This window comes from Drosophila eugracilis, unplaced genomic scaffold (genome assembly GCF_018153835.1).
Source record: "Drosophila eugracilis isolate 14026-0451.02 unplaced genomic scaffold, ASM1815383v1 contig_90, whole genome shotgun sequence".
NCBI lineage: Eukaryota > Metazoa > Arthropoda > Insecta > Diptera > Drosophilidae > Drosophila > Drosophila eugracilis.
In genome coordinates this window covers 3,510,127-3,530,373 of record NW_024573812.1, presented here as the reverse complement: position 1 = coordinate 3,530,373, position 20,247 = coordinate 3,510,127, and the positions used below count along the sequence as shown (strand labels likewise).

Sequence of the window (20,247 nt, the reverse complement as noted above, 5' to 3'; positions counted from 1 at the left end):
TCATTTTATTATGTGAGATTTACAGATTAGATTAGATATACAGATTGTTATTTCAATTATCAATTTTTCAAAATGCTCTTGAATTTAAAAAATATGTTAATAATGTAATAATAATATGTTAAAAATATTTTTAACATACTTTCAGTCACGGATTATCATTTTTCATATTATCAAACAATTTAAAATATTTTCAATAAGAGATAATACAATAAATCGTATATATAATTCAAATTAAACACATATATAAAATATGTGAAATAAAATTACAATTACCTTTCCGCGTTGCCAATACAATTGACCAGTTGGCAGCACTCACCATTCAGAAAAAAATCATTTCATTCGTTCGCCGTGACTGTCAAATGCGGCATCTCGCTCTTCCTTTTTCACTTTGTGCGTGTGTGTTTGATGACGGAAAATTGCAAATAGATCGCTGAAAATGGCTAAAAAGAAAAGCGAGGAGCACTCCGGTGCGGATGCGAACGATAGCGACTATACCGAGGAGCCGAACTTTGACGATCCACCCAATTTTGTGGACAACATCAGCGATGAAGGTAAAACTCCCCGACTGCCAGCAAAGCACACGCGGCGATCTAACCTCAATCCATACGCGGTGTGCGAAAGTTTGCATATTTAATTAAATATATTCGTTATGAACTATCAGATCTGCTGGGTGATATGCTGGCCCAACGCCCGTCGGAGGCTGATGGTGTCGAGAGCGTCGTCGTGGTGGACAACATCCCCAAGGTGGAGCCGGTGCGCCTAGAGAAGCTCAAGTCGGTTATCAACAAGCTCTTTTCGCATTGCGGCGACATCGTTAATGTGGTCTATCCCGTGGATGAGGAAGGCAAGACCAAGGGTTACGCCTTCATGGAGTATAAGCAGGCCAGCCAGGCCGAGGAGGCGGTCAAGAAGTTTAACAACCATCGCCTTGACAAGAACCACATCTTTGCCGTCAATCTCTTCACTGACTTCCAGAAGTAAGTTATCTGCATACATTACAAAATAATTACTAAATTCGAATCTCTGTAGGTACGAAAACATCCCGGAGAAGTGGGAGCCACCAACTGTGCAGACCTTCAAGGTGCAGAGCGATCTTTACAACTTCATCAACGACCCGGACACCTATGACCAGTACTGCGTGGCTGCCGAGACCGCACCCAATTGTGTACAGGTTGGCTTCTGGCAGAACGTCTTGCCCGAACCCTTTGAGTTGGAGACTCGTGAACGCTTCACCGACACTTTCGTTAAATGGTCACCGTTAGGAACATATGTGGTAACCTTCCACAAGCCTGGAGTGGCTATCTGGGGAGGCAGCAGTTTTCAGAAGATTCAAAAATTCCCCCATCCCGGTACTCAGTTTGTGGAGTTTTCACCATGCGAGAATTACCTCGTTACCTACGGCCCAACCCAAACAGGTCAAAAGATCATAATCTGGGATATCCGCACCGGAGCCGAGAAGCGTTCATTTGTTGCCGATGGCATGTCGGTGCTTTCCATGTTCCGCTGGTCGCACGATGATAAGTTTGTGGCTCGCATGGGCGAGAACTCTATCCATATCTACGAGACTCCGTCTTTCTATCTACTGAACTTGAAGTCAATCAAGATTCCAGGTATCCGCGGCTTCTCGTGGTCACCCACGGACAACGTGATTGCCTACTGGGTGGAAGAGCAAAATCAAATACCTGCCCGCGTCACTCTTATGGAGATCCCCAAAAAGCGCGAGATCCGTAACAAGAACCTTTTCCATGTAGCTGACTGCAAGCTCCATTGGCAAAAATCTGGCGACTACCTGTGCGTCAAGGTGGATCGCTACTCCAAGTTGAAGAAGGATAAAAAGGATCTGGACGTCAAGTTCCTGGGAATGTTCTACAACTTTGAAATCTTCCACATGCGCGAGAAAGAGATCCCTGTGGACTCTGTGGAAATTCGCGAGCTAATTCTGGCCTTCGCTTGGGAGCCCATTGGCAATAAGTTCTCCATCATCCACGGCGAGCCGAACTCCTCAAACGTAAGCTTTTACGAGGTCAACAAGGGCGTGAAGCCCAGTTTAGTGAAGCGTCTGGAGAAGAAGTCCTGCACGCATCTGTTCTGGTCGCCTCGCGGTCAGTTTATCGTAATGGCTAACCTCACCATGGGCACCTTTGAGTTTGTGGACTCTACCAACGACTACATCATCAGTGCGTCACCTGATCATTTCCGCGCCTCCGAGGTCGAGTGGGATCCCACAGGACGCTATGTTGTTACTGGAGTTTCCTCTTGGAAGGTGAAGGAGGACACAGGTTTCAATATGTACACGTTCCAGGGCCGCATCATTAAGCGCACTATTCTTAAGAACTTCGTGCAGTTTTTGTGGCGCCCGCGCCCTCCCACTCTGCTGAGCGAGGAGAAGCAGAAGGAGATCAAGAAAAACTTGAAGAAGTACTACGCCGCCTTCGAACAAAAGGATCGTCTGCGCCTCACCCGTGCCTCCAAGGAGCTGCTCGAGAAGCGCTCCCAGCTGCGCGAGACCTTCATGGAGTACCGCAACAAGCGCATCGCCGAATGGGTGGAGCAGAAGAGTCGTCGCGTCATGCTGCGAGGGCGTAAGTATTTTGTAATGCCACAATTTATTTCATTTCCTAACTTAATTTTTTTTAACCAGATGTGGACACCGACAACTTGGAAACTGATGAAGTGGATGAAGAAATTGTTGAATTTTTAGTCAAGGAAGAAGTCACCCTGCTGGAGTAGACGACCCCCCAACACTATACAAACGCTGTCGTCCCCTGCCTATTCTGAAGCGATACTGTCGCCTCACATTTCGTGTCCGGGACGCGTCTACGCCCTGGTTGATGCCAGGGCCCTTATCAATTATTCAATCCAGTAGCGCGCGTCTGCTTGCAAACAACTCTAAGCGGAACCTTTGCCTATACATACAATATACGAATTATAAGCCGTAAAGTAAACTTCAACAAAATCAGAATTTGCTAATATAACATCTAATTAAATGACCTTTATTGAGCACACCCCTCCTTCCAGTATGCCTAAAAGTAGATTTGCAATGTATTTGTATGTAAACAGCAAAAAGAAAACGAAAACAAAATATGTTTGGGGTATGTTTTAATTATTTCACAGGCGATAGACGATAGGTGGCAGGTGAAACTCTAACCAAGTTAGTTGCTATTGACAACCGGAAAAAAAAAGACAAAGCAAGCCAAATATTGTTCGGTCCCGGATAAGGTTTTTTATTACAAAAATTATTATGAACGCTGCTTCACCCAAGAAGGCTGGAAAGAAGAAACGCAAGACCCATACCACTAGGGGTTATCGGAAACGGGAGCAGGAAGTACAAAAATTGATGAAGGAGACTAAAGGAAGCTTGGCGGGACAGGAAATCGACGTGGAGGCGCTTAGCTTGCAGTTCTTTCATGGAAACGAAGAGTGTAATGTGCCGCAGGAGGATTCGCCTGTGCAGGAAAGCGTTCGAGAAGAGAGCGATGATGATTCTGGCGAAGAACTGGCTGCTGAACCATCGGATTCTCCTTCCCAAACATTTATACAAATTGATCTGAACGATCCACCGCTGGTCTGGAATCAGCTTTTCAAGCAGCGACACTACTATGATGACAGTTTACTCTACCGAACGAGTAATACCCTACATTTTCAGTTGCACTTGAATGCCCCCAAGTTGAAGAACTCACAGATCCGCATGTTGAATCGCTACCAGGAACAGGCCAAAAGCGTATCAAGCAAATTGAGTTCTGATTTGATAGCTCAGCTGAGTGAAGGGAATCCGTCAAATTTTTTGATTGATAACAATCTATATCGGAGTGTTTGCCACAAGGAATTCCAGAGCATATTTTTCGATCCCATGTCTCCAAATGAATTTCAAGGCTTGCCCACCAGACGTTGCCTGAAACTGAGCCTGAAACAACTCCGCTTCAGTTTACATCCCCAACTTTTGGAGGAGCACCGACTAGCTCAACAGCTGGAGGATCTTTTTGATGTGTACAGTCATCAGAAGAAGCAGAAGATTTGTCGGAAACTAAGGGAGGAGTTGGAGATTGCGCGGCAGGTGGCACTAAAAATGCTTTCCACAGCTGGCCAGGATCAGACTGCAGAGGTGAAGCGGCAATTAAAACTGACACGGCAGTTAAGGCAACGGTACTACTCAGAATCGGCTGCCCAGCGTAATCTTCTACAGCGTCTGCTAAAGGAGTGGGCCAAGCTGAAAGAACTTCGTCGCCAACAGCGTTTCCAATGCACACGCTTCCAGCTTGGTCTTCGGGTGGTGCATCCTCCCGACTTGGAGGCCGCTTATTCATGCTGGAAGGAAAGCTTTGAAACGGATCTAGCCGAGGTTTACCGTGAGCATCTGGAGATTTTCTACACCCGACTGCGCTTGTGGACTGAGCAAAAATCCAAGAGCCGGACGTCGACATGTCAATCAAAGCCTCCACGGAAACCCCAATTTGAGCGGGTTATGGTCAGCCTGAAGAAGGACTATGATAGAGCCTTTAAGGACCCGGAAGAACCTTTAGTAGAGATTTTCCGCCTGCATGCCGATGAAGCAGCTGCCAGACTGTCTATTCCAGGGGGAGAGCAGCTGCCCAAATCACGAAACTACTTTCTCAAGATCTTCCTGGATGGTCAGTTTGTGGGCCAAAGCAGAAGCTATCGTCTGGAACCGGATTTGGAGATAAGCATCAACGAGTGTATTGGTGTGCTTCTAGAGAGGACACTGCCAGAGAACCTCAACATATGGGTGGGTATATGGTTTTCCATAATTAAACCACCATTAAATATTCACATATGTATATACATATGTACCTTCAGCTTTATGAAAAGTCAACATTGACCCCAAGGAGTCGCCGTCTGGCACAAATGAGTACACCGCTTTTGTTAAGTTTGGAGGATGAGGCTGTGCAGGAGAAACTCAGCTTTCAGACTTCATCCTCCAATCAGTTGGCAGGTGATGTTTATCTCTACTACGAGTACCGATCCACAGAAGGATGGGGAAGTTCCCTTAATCTAGACGATGTGCAGAGACTACCAGATGCGCTGCGTCAGACCTTGATCCCGCAGAAACTTGCCGCCTTGCCAGAAGCCTCGAAGGAGCTGGTGACTCCAAGACCACCCAGTGGCAGGAGCAAGAAAAGTGTATTACCGCCGCTTATCTTTGCGGAACAGCAGCTTCAATTCTGCGCTATAGAAGTGCTCCTAGAAAACAGACGGTTCCAGTTGCTCCACTCCCGTCATCAGCAAAAGAATATCCATACGAAACAGCTGCGTTTTGTGCCTGCTCTGGAGCAGGAAATTTCGGAGGAAGAGCCTCTGCCGGATGGTCGGGAAACTATTCAGCTACTGGAACCGGGCACATACTGGAACCCCATTGACCTGCACAAGCACCGCGGACGAAAGTTCCTGCAGCTGCTGTACGAGGTAATTAGCAGCCAGTGTGCCAGGAGGGCGAAAGCCTTGCAGACGCCTCTGCCGCTGCTTCTTCTGGCAGAGGACTCTGATCAGTCATCCGCCACTGGATGGACAACTCTTTGGCGGGCCTTCTGTTCCGTTTTCCAACGGCAACACGTGTCTCTGCCTAGAGAACCACCTGTTTGGTCTAGTCAGCAATCTGGTCCCGATCTATTCAAGCGCTTCAACGTTTCCCTCCATGTGGTAAGAGCCACTGGGGTTCCAGTAAGAAGTCGCCATATCCTGAATCTTAATGAGCGGCGGACTAGTACTGGAGGCGATATGAGCACCAGTTTGTTCGTCACACAAAGTGAGTAATGTTTGATAAGTACCTTTACTCATTTGATTGCAATTTTTTTTAATCTAAATAAAGAAAATAGCACGATACTATAGATTTTAACAACAAGTGAGTCAGGAATTATCAAAAACAATTAAAAATCTTTAAGATATTTTTGAATCTATAAGATAATATAAATTATATATAACCCTTTCCAGCCCTCATGTACTCCAATGTCCGACCCTTTGTGACATTGAGCTATGGACAGCGTTTGTGCCGCAGTCGCACCGCCGAGGGCAGTAATCCAACCTGGAACGAGCAACTGCAGCTGCAGATACACACTCAGTTCGGTGATCTTCGCGAGGATCTCAAGATCAGTTTGTTTGACGAATTAATAGAGCAGCAGTACAGTGATGAGGCATCCGATTTATACCAGAGGGTGCAGTGCAACTGGTTGGGAGAATTCCGGGTGCCCATCAATTGCCTCCTAGCCAGTCGGAAGGTCAGTAATTACTTTAAATAAATTATATAATATCTCTATAAATGTTATATCTCTAGTTTGAGGGCTGTATTGAGCTGACCATGCCCAAAGTTTTGGTGGGCTATAAAAGACCATTGATAGACTCCGTGACTAACATGTCCACGGATCAATATCCGGAATTCAAGGAAGCAGTTCATCTGTGGTTCTATCTGGGTATCGAACCTACTAGTGGAGACTTAGTACCATTACATTCGAGTGCATTGGCCTGTGCAGAGAAGCCAGAGATGCAACATTATCTCAGCGAAAAAAGGTTGGAACTTCTGCAACTTTTGCCCCAGCCACAGCGATACGTGGAACCTCTGGTGTGCACCGCTCAAGGTAAAAGGGTCTGCATCACGAGACTCTTGGATGCCGTACCCCTTCCTCCATCGGTGGCCAGTGGGGAGAGCCCCTTGGACAGCTCATGTCGCTTTGTTTCCCTTCTAAGCCAGTTTCGCAGCTACGATCCCTGCCAGGGATTCCGAGGCGTTTGGTTGGATAATCAGACACTTTTGGACAGCACTTGGTGTTCGGTCAAGGATCTTGGAGTCCTGCTCTGTAATTATTTGCTATCTTTGGGGTTAGAATGTTGGCTTATTTTAGGAGTATCCTGTCCCCATGGCGAGTGCTCCTTTGTGCTCTTTCGACAGCCGGAAACTTCCGAGCTTTTCCTTGTATCACCTTCAAGTGGTAAAAGATATCAACTGCAGGATGTGTACTGTCCACTGAGACGTGTATTTTGTGTGGTAGGAAAGCAGAATGTGAGTAAAGGAATATGACACGTTGCAAAATTACCTATTAATCCTCATTATTATGCAGATATATTTTAATATTCAATCGGAAACACGTGTCAGCATGACAAATTTCAATCTTCAAGATGGTGCCTGCTGGTTTCCACTCTTTAGCCGACGAGTCCCTGCCCCTCACAGTGGCGTCCAGAAGTTGGACTACATGTACAAGAGGAGCTACGACCTCAGCCAACTTCAGAAGAATATTGAACGTAAGATTATGAAGAAGATTAGTGCCTGGCGCACGACCAGGAAAACCATATGGAATCGGTGGGTATTTCCTTCAATTAATTTTACATAACTAACTTCTTCTTCCGCAGAGGCTTTCAACCACGTTTGCAGAAGATTCTCAGCGACATGGAAAACCTATCCACTTTTTCCAGAGGACGATATGATGAGCCAATTTTCAGCGAACAACTGGAAAGAGAGTTTCCTAACTACAGAGTAAGCCAAATGTTTATGATATATCCTGTCAAAATTTGTGATTCCATCAAAAACTTTAAAATCTTTTGGTAATATTGAGAATGGGAAGGTCAAATTGTAGTCAACTTAGAATTTTCCACTGGTAGCAATTCGCCCGGTGGATTTATCAGTGGTTCGTCACAAACAGACCCCTGCCCTACCCTACCCCACTCATCAATCACTATCGTAATCGATCACTAACCCTGTTTGTCCCCAGCTCTACGGGTTCACCCTCAACTTTGCGTATACCAATCTGGCGACGATATCGGAGCGCATCCGAACCACCTGCATCCATTATAACCACGACGCTTTTGTTGAGTTTTGCGTTGCTGTGCATCTTCACGCGCACGCCAATGACGTGCTATCCGTTTGGCTGTTCCTGCTCTCTATCGTGCCACTAGTAGTGTGATTCACATCCCGCAAATCGACACTTTCAAATGCCATAGGCAATCCCCCTTCCATGAGGGATTTATTATCAGTTCAGGTTACAAGTGCAAGCGTAGCCGCATGGACTGATTTTTATCGCAACGCCCAACTGTTGAACGAAAGAGGCCGGAATGAAATCTATTTAATTTGGTTTACAGCCCGAAAAATGTATATACATATATGTATGTATTTATAGAAAATAAAGCGTGTAGTTGTACGGAATGATAAGGCTCTGACGGGGACAGAGGTACCAGGTGGCGCACCTGGTGCGGGGTTAGTTGGCCGCGCACCCTGAAACCGTCAACATCGCCTGACATCAATTTCACAAGCCCATGTCCAAAAATATGTACCAAAAGTTGACAGAAGATTATGCGAAAATTAAACGCTACGTGAAATGGCTGTACGTTCTCTACGAACTGAACACGCAGATCGCCATCTGCGAACCCTGGGAAAAGGTGTTCCTAAGTAAGTACTCCTTACGGCCCGTGCCCTCAGAAAATGAAGATTAGCCCATCGCACCATACGTATCTACAAAGTATCAGCTTTGGCACGATATATTGTCTTTACTCATCGATATCTTATCTATGCCGGTCAGTTGGTCTTAGTAATGGAACAGTCGGCGAACACCCGCCCTGCTAATGGATTGCTATGTCTTACCAAGTTTTTTTTTTCTTTTTTAGATGTCCTTCTAGGCAGTTGCGTTTCCCTTATCCTCTACGCATCCTATGCCTTCGTCCCGGGCTATTGTGTCACTGTCTTTCAACTCTTATGGCCTCTGAATAGCATGGAAAATCTCACCACCGTTTGCAATACCAATATTGACGGCTTTTGTGGCAACGAAAGCGGATCAGTAATAACATAATCTTAGTGTAGCTTATCTTAAGCAATAAATAATTTTTAACGTAACAACCATGACGTTTAATCCGAGTGATTTAACGGGTATCTTTTTGAATGCGGACAGAGCTGCCAGGTCAAAAAGCTAGACCAGACAATAACCTGGTTAGAGTATTTGCTAACGATTACCTAAATAGTCAGTAGTCAGTTCTAGATATATCGATTTTATCGAATAAACCCACATTTTCTAGCTTGTTTGTTTGTGTTTGGTGGTTTCTCTAGTTAAATTTATATTTTAACCATGTCGAATGATAAACGCACCGTTTATGTCGGCGGGCTAGCGGATGAGGTCACAGAAAGACTGCTCAACAATGCCTTCATACCCTTTGGGGATATCGCCGATATCCAAATGCCTGCGGACTACGAATCACAACGCCACCGGGGATTTGCCTTTATAGAATACGAACAGAGCGAGGATGCAGCGGCTGCTATAGATAACATGGTAAGTTGGTAGTGTGAAAATATACAGATATATTACTACATATCTTATAATTTACAGAACGACTCCGAGCTCTGTGGACGAACAATCCGCGTGAATTTGGCTAAGCCGGTGCGTGTTAAGGAGGACAGTTTCAAGCCTGTTTGGGCCGATGACGACTGGTTACAGAAGCATGCGGGCGCCACATTGCAGCCGGAAGGCGACCCGGAGACGGAGAAAGTTGAAACCCCTTCCACGGGCCCGGCAGTCATCGAAAAAGCAGAGAAGCGCAATCCACAAGTGTTCTTTGACGTCAGAATTGGCGGCAACGATGCCGGTCGAATCGTGATGCTCCTCAGAGCAGATGTGGTACCTAAAACGGCTGAAAATTTTCGGCAGCTGTGCACCCACGAGCAGGGATACGGATACAAGGGGTGTTCTTTCCACCGAGTAATTCCAGAGTTTGTAAGTATATAATCAAAAACCTGGCTTCGGCTATAAAATCAATATCTTCTGATAGATGTGTCAAGGAGGCGACTTTACCAATAATAACGGCACTGGCGGCAAGTCCATCTATGGCAAGAAGTTCAACGATGAAAATTTCAGCCTGAAACACAATAGTTTTGGCACTCTTTCCATGGCCAACTCTGGAGCCAATACAAATGGTTCACAGTTCTTTATCTGCACTACAAAGTAAGGTTTCTAACTCAATCCATTATAACCACAAATCAGGATAACCGTTTTTTTCTTTAATCAACAGAACCGATTGGTTAGACAACAAGCATGTGGTCTTTGGTCATGTCATCAGTGGTGCCGAAGTGGTACGTAAAATGGAGCGCTGTGGGACGAAGTCAGGCACTCCCAATCAAAAGATTGTCATATACGCGTGCGGAGAACTCAAATAAAAAAATTGTTTCCAACTAGTTTACTCTTCAACGTTCTCTTTTATTGAAAAATCCACTAAGTCATAGGTAAAGGATGCAGGATAATCCTACTGGAAGTAGGTCCTGGGCTTCCTGAACGAGAACAGCTTCCTGTTGCCCTTGTGGTGGACACGCTGTACCAGTGGGAACTTGATCTTGGAGTCGTGGAACTGCTTGACGTGTACACGACGCGTCTTAGCGGCAGGGATCGAATCCACCTTGATAATCTGGATGGAGTGTGCACGGGCACGGTGGCGGGCACCCATATCGCGATAGCACTGAGTGACAGCACCGCCGACGGTCAGATCACGGTACTCGCGGTACATGTTGTGGGTGCCGGAACGGGAATCGTAGCGCAGCCAGATTCCGAAGTTCTTGATCTTAATCGGCGAAGTCTCGTACACCTGCTTGATGGACACGATCTCGCCGGTGGTCTTCTTGAACTTCTTCAATTGCCGCAGGAAGTACCAGAAGCGGGATTTGGCCACGATGTTGTCTGGAGCAAAGATACGCATCTTGTAGAGCGGCGTCTGGGGCTCCTTCTCGCTGGGCAGCTTGCGGCCCACGACCTCGTACTCCTTCAACTGCAAATAATTTTAGTTTTATTAAAAAAGGTCTAAAAACATTGTAAACAAATGTGGGCACACAAACACACGCATGGCTGTTGTCTTTTCTAGGTTATGTTTTCAGCGGTGCAAAGCAGTTAAACATTTAGTTTATAAATGCTTTAGGAAGGTTTAAGAAAGCTTAAACCCCTTTTTGAAGTTTTTACAGCATATTCATTTTACATTAGACACGCCATTAACGTCAAATTTAAAATAAATATTGGTTGACTGTCTGAATCTACTACACTTTTTGCTTTTTGTACTTTTTAAAACAGAATCTGCGTAGTTTTTCGAAATCCAACGACTTCATTGCATGAGCTACATGTTTGCCTGGCTGTTGCACACATTTTTAACGGAGATAATGATTGTTTAAATCATTTTTTTGTGAAATACTAACCAATCCCTTGGCTCTCATGTTGGACGTTCACGCGAAAAGGAAACGGAAAGAGCTTGTCAAATCGGGATGACACTTGACCACGATTCAGGGATGGCTAAAACTATCGATAGAATTACGTCGAAATTGGTAATGAATGAAATCACGCAATCAAGATAAAGTATAAGTATTTCAATAACATTTAAAACAGCATATTGATAATTAAAATATTAAATTTCTACAGATAATTTATGATGTTCAGAGGTTTCGTCAGTACTGGCCGTTTATCGATATGCTTACACTGAACCGCTACAAACCACGCAGCAATGCCATCCGCAGGGTTGCATTTTTGGCAGTCACACCAGCTCAATGCGCGATATGCCGAATCATCGTCCATCACTAGCTTCTGCGCGTGTTTCATGGCTGTAAAACGGCGAAAAATATTGCTAAAAACTTGCTTTTCACCCGTAATTCGAGCACACACAGCGCCCAAATTGTTTAATACCCCATCCGCAAACAATACTTAAAGTGTTGCAACAAAGATACAGTGGATTAGTGCGCGTTCGAAGTGAGCAGAATATAAAATGCAAAGTGTGTGCGACGACGTGCAAAAAGAAGAAAATTTTATACCCCGCACAAGAGACGCGCAAAAAGGCGAAAAGGCTAGACGACCATTTCGTTTTCTTGGTCGGGACTAATGATAAAAAACAACATTGCGTGCAATTGTGAAATCCCCTTGCATAACGCATACGAGTCCTGGGCGTTTATAAACAATTGAAACCAGGCGTAAATTGTATAAGTACGCCGAGGGGTGGGGGCGCCCGTCTCGTCTCGTCTCGGCCAATCCAAACCAATCCGCTGGGCAAAATCTCTCGGCTCCTCGGTTTCGGTCTCTTTTTGGTTCAGTTGTGCAGCGAACTTCCGTGAAATCGGTTGTTGTTTTAGCTACGTTCTCTCTTTGCGGTTTGCGCGCGTAAAATTCGTCGCCCTCTATCTCTCTCTTGTTGTTTCTGCTCTCTCGTTTCTCTCTCTGATTCTGCCGCCTACAATTTGTGGGAAAATTCTACCTAAGCAGGGGTACAGCAACAACAATAATACGCTGAGCAGAAACAGCAACCAGAACAACGACAACAACACTATAAAGCAGAAGAAGAGCAGGTAAATAAACGTGCATACTTGCTGTACATTTGATTGTAGTGTCCATTCCAAGAATATTTCAAGTAAATTTCGTTTATTTTTAGCAGTAAGTTGCTCTCTTTATTTTGCCGTTTTGATACCATTTATTTTGGTATTTTCAATTATTTTGGGTTTACTTTTTGTGCCAGGGCTACGAAAACATCCGATGACCGGTAGTTTTCATGCATCAAACCTATTCTTTTATGCAGTGAATAATTTACTGATCAAATGCAAGGAATATCGTATATACCACCGTATAAACGATTGACTTTGTTGTCAAAATGCCAAACGAAATGTCTCACGTAATAATAAATTCATTTCATTTCGCTTTCAGCTGCGTAGAGAACAACGAAAAACGTAAAATAAAGAGAGAGCGAGAACCGGAACGGATTCAACGCAAACGGCATGCAAAGGTAATAAATATAATAATTTTTAGCCCAAAGTGCGTTTAATCGATTAATGCTTTGTCTGTTTTCCCCTTTTTTTTGTTTTTGGTTGACAGCGTGTGAATGCAGAAAATATGATGGAAGCATTGGATCAGCAACAAGCCAAGCTATCGTCTAATCGTGTTGATGGAGAAGCGGGAACAGGATCGGAAACGGGAACAGGAGGAGGAGGAGGAGTTGCCGGTGAGGAAGACGACTTCGAGGAACTTCATCTTGCGCTGGGCTTGGCAGAGGAGAAAAGCGAGACCCAGCAGGGGGAGAACAACAACGCCCAAGAAAAAGGCGAGGGAAAGCGGAAAAAGAGCAAAGATGACGTGATAGACTTAACCCTGGCAAATGGCCAGGATTGCCAAGACACGCCAGAGGAGGCAGACACAGAGCCAGTAGAGGAATCTCCTATCTATGCAAGAGAAGACACTAACACATCAGAGAAAGAAGCATTTCTCTTGGTTCCAGCAGTTTCTCCTCCTAACGTAGACCTTGTGAAGCGAGAGCTGGTCGAAGATGACCCAGAAGAGCTCCAAGAACGGTCAGGAATCCCAATTGATGTTAATTTTTTCGATAATATCAAACTGAAAACGGAAGTCGATGATAAAGCCGATTCCTTAAGTGATAACGAAATGGAGTTCTTATCAGACATAGAAGAGCAGCCTGTAGAATCTCCAGAGGCAAAACATGTGTCATCTGCCACAGAGACGGCAGATCGTTTTATGCCAAAGGAGGAAGTAGAAGAAAAGTATTTCCCCTCTGCCAATGAAGACTCTGAAAGTGAGAACGAGGAAAAAGTGTATACTCCGCCAGTTATTGATCTTGAAACGGACTCTGAAAGTGGTGAAAAAGAGTTTTTATCCATTAAAGATCATAAAAGTCCTGTTTTTGAAAATAACGAAGTGAAGGCGGAGTCTGAGTCCCCAAAAGATCTTTATAAAGATGCAGTTAGTGAGGATATTCCAACAACTGAGCCAGAAGTGGATGAAACTCCATTGCAACTTGCCGCTGACTTCCCTTTAGAGGAATCCGATACTGTGGATTCTCCTTCGTTGACAATGGATGTGGATCTTCCAAGCAGCGAATATGGAGATGCTCCCCCTAACATCATTAAAATTGAGTCGGATTCAGAAGATGAAGTAGTGAGCAGTGATAGTATCAAGTTAAAGGAACATAATGTAGAAATCGTCCCACTGATCAAACTAAACGGGGCTCATGAATCTTTAAAGGAAGAAAAACTGGAGGAAGAGGGGAAAGTTGAGCACGATAATGAACCAGAAGAGCCCAAGCAAATGTCTGTGATAAGAAACCACACTGGCGACAATACAAACGTGGAGAACACTACCGCTTCCCAAGAGCCGCCGCTTTCCCTGATCCTACCCCTTCGTACGAGCCGCAGTAGGAGCACAAGCAGCAGGAGTAGCACCGTGAGCTCTGCTTCGCAGCCCCAGCTGGTTATAGATCATCCGGAGAGCGAGCACAACGCCAGGGTGCAGACGATTAAGCTTTCCCAGAAGCGCAGGCGCAGCGAAAGTTCCTCCGTGAGCCAATCAGAGAAGCAAGCAAAGGTAGAAGGAGACGGATCTTCGCTGCTTTTGCAACGCCTCCAGGGGAATCCCAATGTTGGCCCATCCGTTGCCCCAGTAAAGAGTCAATTCCTAAGTTGTGCAAAGTGCAATCTGCAGTTTGAGTTCGAAAGCTTCCAGCAGTTAAACGAGCACCAGGCCCAGTGCACCGGTATAAGGAGCGTGAGCATAGGCAGTTCCCAGCTGCTACAGAAGAAGGAACGCTTTTTCCGATGCGCTCAGTGCAGTAGCGTGCATCAGTGCTGGCACTTTTTCCTCCATATGCGAGAAGTTCACCAGCGCTACATTTGTCTGTTTTGTAACCACGTGTACCCCAGCGTAGAAAAGCTTTCGTTGCATTTGGAGAACAAGCACGACATTGACCAAAGCCACTTTGCCAAGGATGCGTGGGCATTGAATCAGAAAACGGAGGATAGGGCGAGACATCTCGTCTGTTGCACGTGCCAAGCCACCTTTGTGCAGGGCTCTGAGTTTGAGGATCACGATTGCTCTCAGCTGATGCAGCCGTGTGCTTTGTGCAGTCAAAAGGGATGCCATGCCATAGGATGTAAGAATAACAAACGGAAACCGGTAAAAAAGCGGAGAAAGGCGCGTAAGCCGCCGGAATTGTCAGTGCCGCCTGTGCAACCGGTGCTACCTGTTCCACCTGTGCTGCATTTGCTACCTGTGCCAGCTGCCCAGGAAGTGGTTGACCCAACAATGGAGGTTATACCGGAGCAGCCACAGTTGCAGGTCCAACCTGAACCGCAAATCCTTCTTCCAGCAGAAAACAGTAAGTTAAAGTAATGCATTCATATTAAATGAATATTAGTAAATTGCTTTTTTAGTTCCAGCGCCTGAGCCTATAGAAGAACCTCCAGCGCCTCCCATTCCCAAGTTGGTTGTGCCCAAAATAATGTTGCGGGTGCCCAAAGAATTTCAGAAATCTGTTGATGCAGCTCTAAGTAGCACGGATACGGAGGATGAGGAATTAGAAACGACGCAGCCAGTGGAAGAAGTCGCGACTGCACCTCCTGAGGAGTTACCATTTGAGGCGCCGCCTCCTCCACCACCAGCGCTTAGCTTTGATGACTCGACTTCGTCAAAGCTAAATCGCGTTCTTGCTGAATTGGAACGCACCAAGCTAGATATTGAACGAACCAAGGCGGATATAATAACTAAAAAGCAGTCCAAGATTATCATGGCTCATGCAATGGTAGAAAATGTTGCGCCTCAGTTGATAGATCATCCACAACAGCTACAGCCACAACCGGAGGAGCAGCGTCGATGGTCGCTCACGCCACCTGCGTCACCTCACAATAATCATGTCAACCTGCCTGAACCTCCGCCAGATGTTATTACTGAATTTCAAGATCAGCCTGATGCAGTGCGTCGCAACAGCCTTGGAAGTGATTGCATGGACATAGATGATAGCTTAAATGGACCAGAGATGGAGGACAGTAGAGATGATCACCCAGACGATCAGCAAAGAACTGTAGAAGCTGAACAACCTTTACAAGAAAGTCGGCATGATTCTGAACAAATTATCATGCAGCCACTTCCCCCTGCCGATGGCATTATGGTGGCTGCTGCTGACACACCCACGGTGGATCTGCAATTGGATCGTCCTCTTGATAAATTTCCGATGGTTGATTTTATTCGTCTGTGTTTGAAATCTGTGTATTCAGAGTGTCTATATTGCAATCATGCTCGAAGGATAGCTGTTAACGGAAAGCAGCTAGTGCTACATTTAATCAGGAAGCATAGATTTACGGCTACAGTGGACAGCATCACAGCAGAGGAGTTGCACGCAGAGACGATTGTGGCAAGGCTAAAAAGCTTTCTTCCGCACCTAGAGAACGAGTATATGAATGCAGCAAGTTTTTGCAGTTTGGAAAATGGTAAATATGTGGAGCCGTTCAACGAGCGAATCTACGAGTGCTTTACCTGTCGCTTTGTGACCTCCACACACAAGGAGCTGTACACTCATAATAGGAGGATGCACATTAAGTCGAACATAACGTGTACTATGTGCCAGACGAACTTTTACAGCTACAGCGAGATTCTGTGTCACATTTGTCCGGGAGAAGTGGCCGGTAGTGTATATGACTTGCAGTTCCGGTGCTGCCTGTGTGAGATGGCTCCATTGCCATCGGCCTTTAGGTTGATGGTGCATCTTAGGAAACAGCATCAGGCATGTGACATCTGTCTGGAGGATTGCCAAAGCCAAGCGAAGCTGTCTTCGCATGTGTGGAAGCACAAGCTACTGCATTTGTGTTATCGCTGTGGTATCGCCTATCGTAACAAGCAAGACATCTCAAAGCATTTGTTCTGGAAGCACGGGACAGAGAGTGCAAGCTGCAAGCAATGTCAACAGAAGCGCTGGCGCCATGTCTACCACTTTTGTGTGCCACCCGGCCAGTTTCCATGTGAGCAGTGTGGCTTCATCTTCAGCAAGGCCATTTACCTGGAAGTGCACCAAAGGATGCATTCAGGAGATTTCCGCTATGCATGTACGGAGGAGGGCTGCGAAGAAAAGTTTGTGTCACGCAAGCTTTTGCTGAAGCACGCCAGCAATCATGTGATAAAGGAACTACTCCCAGCACCTTCACAGGAGCCAGCGAATGATACTATTACCCCTGAAAATCTAGAGGAGATCAAACAGGAAGTGAATGAGGAGGAGGAAACAAAAAATAGAAATCAAAATGGAGAAAAATTGTTGTCTGAATCGGAAAACAATACAGAGTCTACAAAGAAAGAAGAATCTGATAACAAGGAGTCTATTAAGGAACAGACAGGAAGTAAATCTGAGAGTCGCAAGCGGCGCAAAAAGTCCAAGCGCAACAAGGAATCCTTAGAGGATCTTAATCTCATCGCACCCAATCTGTCGGAGTCGGATAGCAGTGATGACAGCGATTCAGATGCAGCGAGAAGCAGCCACCAGGAGCAGCCTGTGCTGCCAATGCGATCCTCTGTGGATGATTTGGATATGCCCAAGGTGATGTTGTCACCATCCTCGGAAAGTGATGCCGACGACCTAGAAGGCAAACCTAAACTGGAGAAAAAGGAAAAATCTTTAGAGGCCACTAGTGAAGAAAAGGAGCTTGATGCGAGCAAAGCCGACGAGGAATCGGATCCCAAAAAGGATGTAGAGCAAGTAGATGTATCGATTTGGAAAAACCTACTCCAAAATCAGTCGATAAATCCGGAAGATCAAGCAGTTAAGGAGGAGAAAAGTGTGGACGACCAGCCGCCTGCTAAGCTTCATGTTGCCTGGTCCGATCACGATTACTGCAAGTTGCACCGCACTCCACCACCATCGCCTGTAAAACCAAAATCCATCACCAAGTCATTAACCAAAACGCCTGGTCAGAATGCCTCTAGCGATAGCGACAGTTCCAGCAGTTCCAGCTCCTCAGATTCAGATTCTTCTAGTTGTTCCTGTGGCTCTAACTGCAGCTGTAGTTCCAGCAACAGTAGTAGTTCTAGCGATGACTCTGACGACTCAGATAGCTCCAATGCTCGAGGATCGCCGCAGAAACGTGCTCGCAAGAAATCTCTAAAGCTTAAGAAGAGTTCAGAGTCACTCAAAAACGGACAGCAAAATGATCAAAATTTGGAGGAGGACGTTAATGTGACTGCCGTAAATGAGAATAATATTACCGCTTCTCCGCCTTCGCCAAAACCACCCATGTACAATGAGTCGGATTTCGATACAGCTTTCTCGGATACAGATGAAGAGTTCTATGACTCCCATCCGCAAAAACTGGCTAATGAACTATTGGCACAAAAGCGCGAAGCTCTCATGGCAGAGCATGCTCCACTGCGTCCTAGCAACAATTACGATATTGTGGAGAACAGTCGACCTTCAACTCCTTCTCTTCCGGAGGAGGCATCTGCTTTTGCGGACAAACGGGAGAGGGTGAGAAACAAGAAAAAGAAGCGGGAACGAAAGTCTACGTGTAAGTCTGGCAAGTTGCCACCGATGGCTAGTACACCCCTACCAACTGAAAGGTTACCCGGAATGGCTGCAATGTCTGGAATAATACCCCCCCTGGAGCCACCTACCCCTATACCTTCTCACCAAGAATCTTCTCTATTTCCGGTTACTCCATTAACCCATCGCCATTTGCAGTCTTCGTTGACTAGAATGAGTGAGGGAAGTAGCTGCTCCGACGCCGATGGCCAACTAAAGCGCTCAAAACGGCAGCGAAGACCCAATAAGTTTTATGGTTATACAAGTGATGATGAAAACATGAGCACCATTCTTGCGCCACCGCTTCAGGTGGGAATGCAACTCATTAAACCGCAGCCACCACCACAGTTGACCTGGGCTAAGGAGGATCTGCCCACACCGCCAAAACAGCGCAATAGAAATAACAACAATAATAGTCACCACCATCATTCGCATAGCAATGGTGGAACATCATTGTCAGGATCATCGCGAAAGAGGAGTAAGCAGCGATCGCTGTTGGGTGCAGGTGGGTCTCGCTCAGCAAAGCGCCACAAGCCCGACCGAGAGGATCACTTGCCACCTATTCCGACTTTAAAGATCCGGCCTAGCCTGTTGCCTACCACTGCTCCGCCGACGGATAGCAGCGACAGCAGTTCAGATGAAGAGGATACGGAAGTAAATGTGACCAGTTTGGTAGCTACACCACAACCCGCACCTCCTCCTGTTCTGCCACCACCTCTGTCGGTGGCCTTGCCAGTTCAACCACCACCACCACCGCCGCCTGCGGCCACTGCTTTCAATCAGCCTATTCCACCTGCCCTGCTGCCTAATCCTGGATTCGCTACGCTGCAGTACTTTAAGGCCAACAACATTCGATACCCCATTCGTCCGCCGGCGGGAGCACGTCTCGCTCGCGAAGGGGAATCCGTTTACTGTTACTGTCGCTGTCCGTACGACGAGGTCTCCGAGATGATAGCATGCGACGGTGACAATTGTCTGATCGAGTGGTTCCACTTTGAGTGCGTTGGTATTATGGTGGCGCCGCAGGGCAAGTGGTTCTGCGCCGAGTGCAGACCGAAGTACTCGGAGGGCATCTATCAGGGCGCTAAGGCCTGAAAGGGAACGGCTTAACTGCATCATTGGTTCCTCCTACCACAAACGGAAATCAACTAACTACAAACCCCACTACAGAATGGATTACGCTTATTAATTAATAAAAAATGTAGTTGCTTATTCTTGGCGATCGGCTTAGAAGGAGATATATATAACTTATCTGAACTACTATAAAAAAAACCATATAAAACTTTTAGAGTAATAAAGAAACATATTTGTAAAAATTGAGGGCAGAATGTAACCCTAGGCTCAAAGTAGCTCTCAGGTGAGAGCTTAAGCTAGGCTAATGATAATATAAATATCTGCAACAAGCTTATCAATTATAAATATATTTCTATATTCAATTAAATTTTATGTAAATATCGATGGTTGCATATTTCGTATGCACTTTGTAAAATATTTAGATTACGCGAGAGATACCATAAACACTTAGGAAATAGGGTATACACTTATAAATAGCAGTCCCCAAGTATAGTATATAACTAAATCTACATATATATACATGTAATGACTATGATTAGAACACAAACAAATCGAAAGCCAGCTGCAAATCGGAATGCAATGGATTATGAGAAAATAAACATGCAACATTGTGAGACGTATACAACAAAAACTATCAAAACTAATTGTCCTAATTTGTTTGGTAGCTCCACAGAGGGCTAATATTGGTTCATCAATTTATATGGTAATCAACAAATCATTCGGATATATAATTGGTTGTTCTAAAACGGGAAAGGGATAAGTGGGTGAGGCTTATTAAATTGTATATTAATGAAGGTCAGTTGGGTAATGTAATTAATTTTTAAAGAAGTTCAATTTTTGATTACAAACTTGAAATAGGTTGACGCATATAAGAAATCGAAGAAT

At 45.4% G+C, this 20,247-nt stretch overlaps 6 protein-coding genes across 6 annotated transcripts; 5 read left to right on the top strand and 1 right to left on the bottom strand.

Annotated features, from left to right (window-relative positions):
* The first annotated feature begins 348 nt into the window (after positions 1-348).
* LOC108112684 (eukaryotic translation initiation factor 3 subunit B) lies at positions 349-3,084 on the top strand. The gene is made up of 4 exons (XM_017222876.2): positions 349-551; positions 662-977; positions 1,030-2,582; positions 2,642-3,084. Exons 1-4 carry the CDS (start codon positions 437-439, stop codon positions 2,728-2,730), a joined length of 2,073 nt encoding a protein of 690 aa, XP_017078365.1. The 5' UTR covers positions 349-436; the 3' UTR covers positions 2,731-3,084.
* A 61-nt stretch (positions 3,085-3,145) lies between these two features.
* LOC108112688 (coiled-coil and C2 domain-containing protein 2A) lies at positions 3,146-8,096 on the top strand. Its single transcript, XM_017222880.2, has 7 exons — positions 3,146-4,744; positions 4,816-5,761; positions 5,947-6,230; positions 6,287-7,009; positions 7,068-7,306; positions 7,357-7,480; positions 7,716-8,096. The coding sequence occupies exons 1-7, from the start codon at positions 3,242-3,244 to the stop codon at positions 7,905-7,907; spliced, it is 4,011 nt and encodes a 1,336-aa protein (XP_017078369.1). The 5' UTR covers positions 3,146-3,241; the 3' UTR covers positions 7,908-8,096.
* A 91-nt stretch (positions 8,097-8,187) lies between these two features.
* LOC108112687 (serine palmitoyltransferase small subunit B) lies at positions 8,188-8,830 on the top strand. The gene is made up of 2 exons (XM_017222879.1): positions 8,188-8,389; positions 8,605-8,830. Exons 1-2 carry the CDS (start codon positions 8,257-8,259, stop codon positions 8,784-8,786), a joined length of 315 nt encoding a protein of 104 aa, XP_017078368.1. The 5' UTR covers positions 8,188-8,256; the 3' UTR covers positions 8,787-8,830.
* A 42-nt stretch (positions 8,831-8,872) lies between these two features.
* LOC108112685 (peptidyl-prolyl cis-trans isomerase E) lies at positions 8,873-10,159 on the top strand. The gene is made up of 4 exons (XM_017222877.2): positions 8,873-9,260; positions 9,318-9,701; positions 9,757-9,929; positions 9,997-10,159. Exons 1-4 carry the CDS (start codon positions 9,060-9,062, stop codon positions 10,139-10,141), a joined length of 903 nt encoding a protein of 300 aa, XP_017078366.1. The 5' UTR covers positions 8,873-9,059; the 3' UTR covers positions 10,142-10,159.
* Position 10,160: 1 nt separating this feature from the next.
* LOC108112686 (60S ribosomal protein L18a) lies at positions 10,161-11,267 on the bottom strand. Its single transcript, XM_017222878.1, has 2 exons — positions 11,162-11,267; positions 10,161-10,743 (listed from the first exon to the last, which is right to left on the bottom strand). Exons 1-2 carry the CDS (start codon positions 11,177-11,179, stop codon positions 10,228-10,230), a joined length of 534 nt encoding a protein of 177 aa, XP_017078367.1. The 5' UTR covers positions 11,180-11,267; the 3' UTR covers positions 10,161-10,227.
* Positions 11,268-11,356: 89 nt separating this feature from the next.
* Positions 11,357-19,993, top strand: LOC108112683. Its single transcript, XM_017222875.2, has 4 exons — positions 11,357-12,295; positions 12,648-12,726; positions 12,816-15,105; positions 15,161-19,993. Exons 3-4 carry the CDS (start codon positions 12,834-12,836, stop codon positions 19,381-19,383), a joined length of 6,495 nt encoding a protein of 2,164 aa, XP_017078364.1. The 5' UTR covers positions 11,357-12,295; positions 12,648-12,726; positions 12,816-12,833; the 3' UTR covers positions 19,384-19,993.
* The last annotated feature ends 254 nt before the right edge of the window (positions 19,994-20,247 follow it).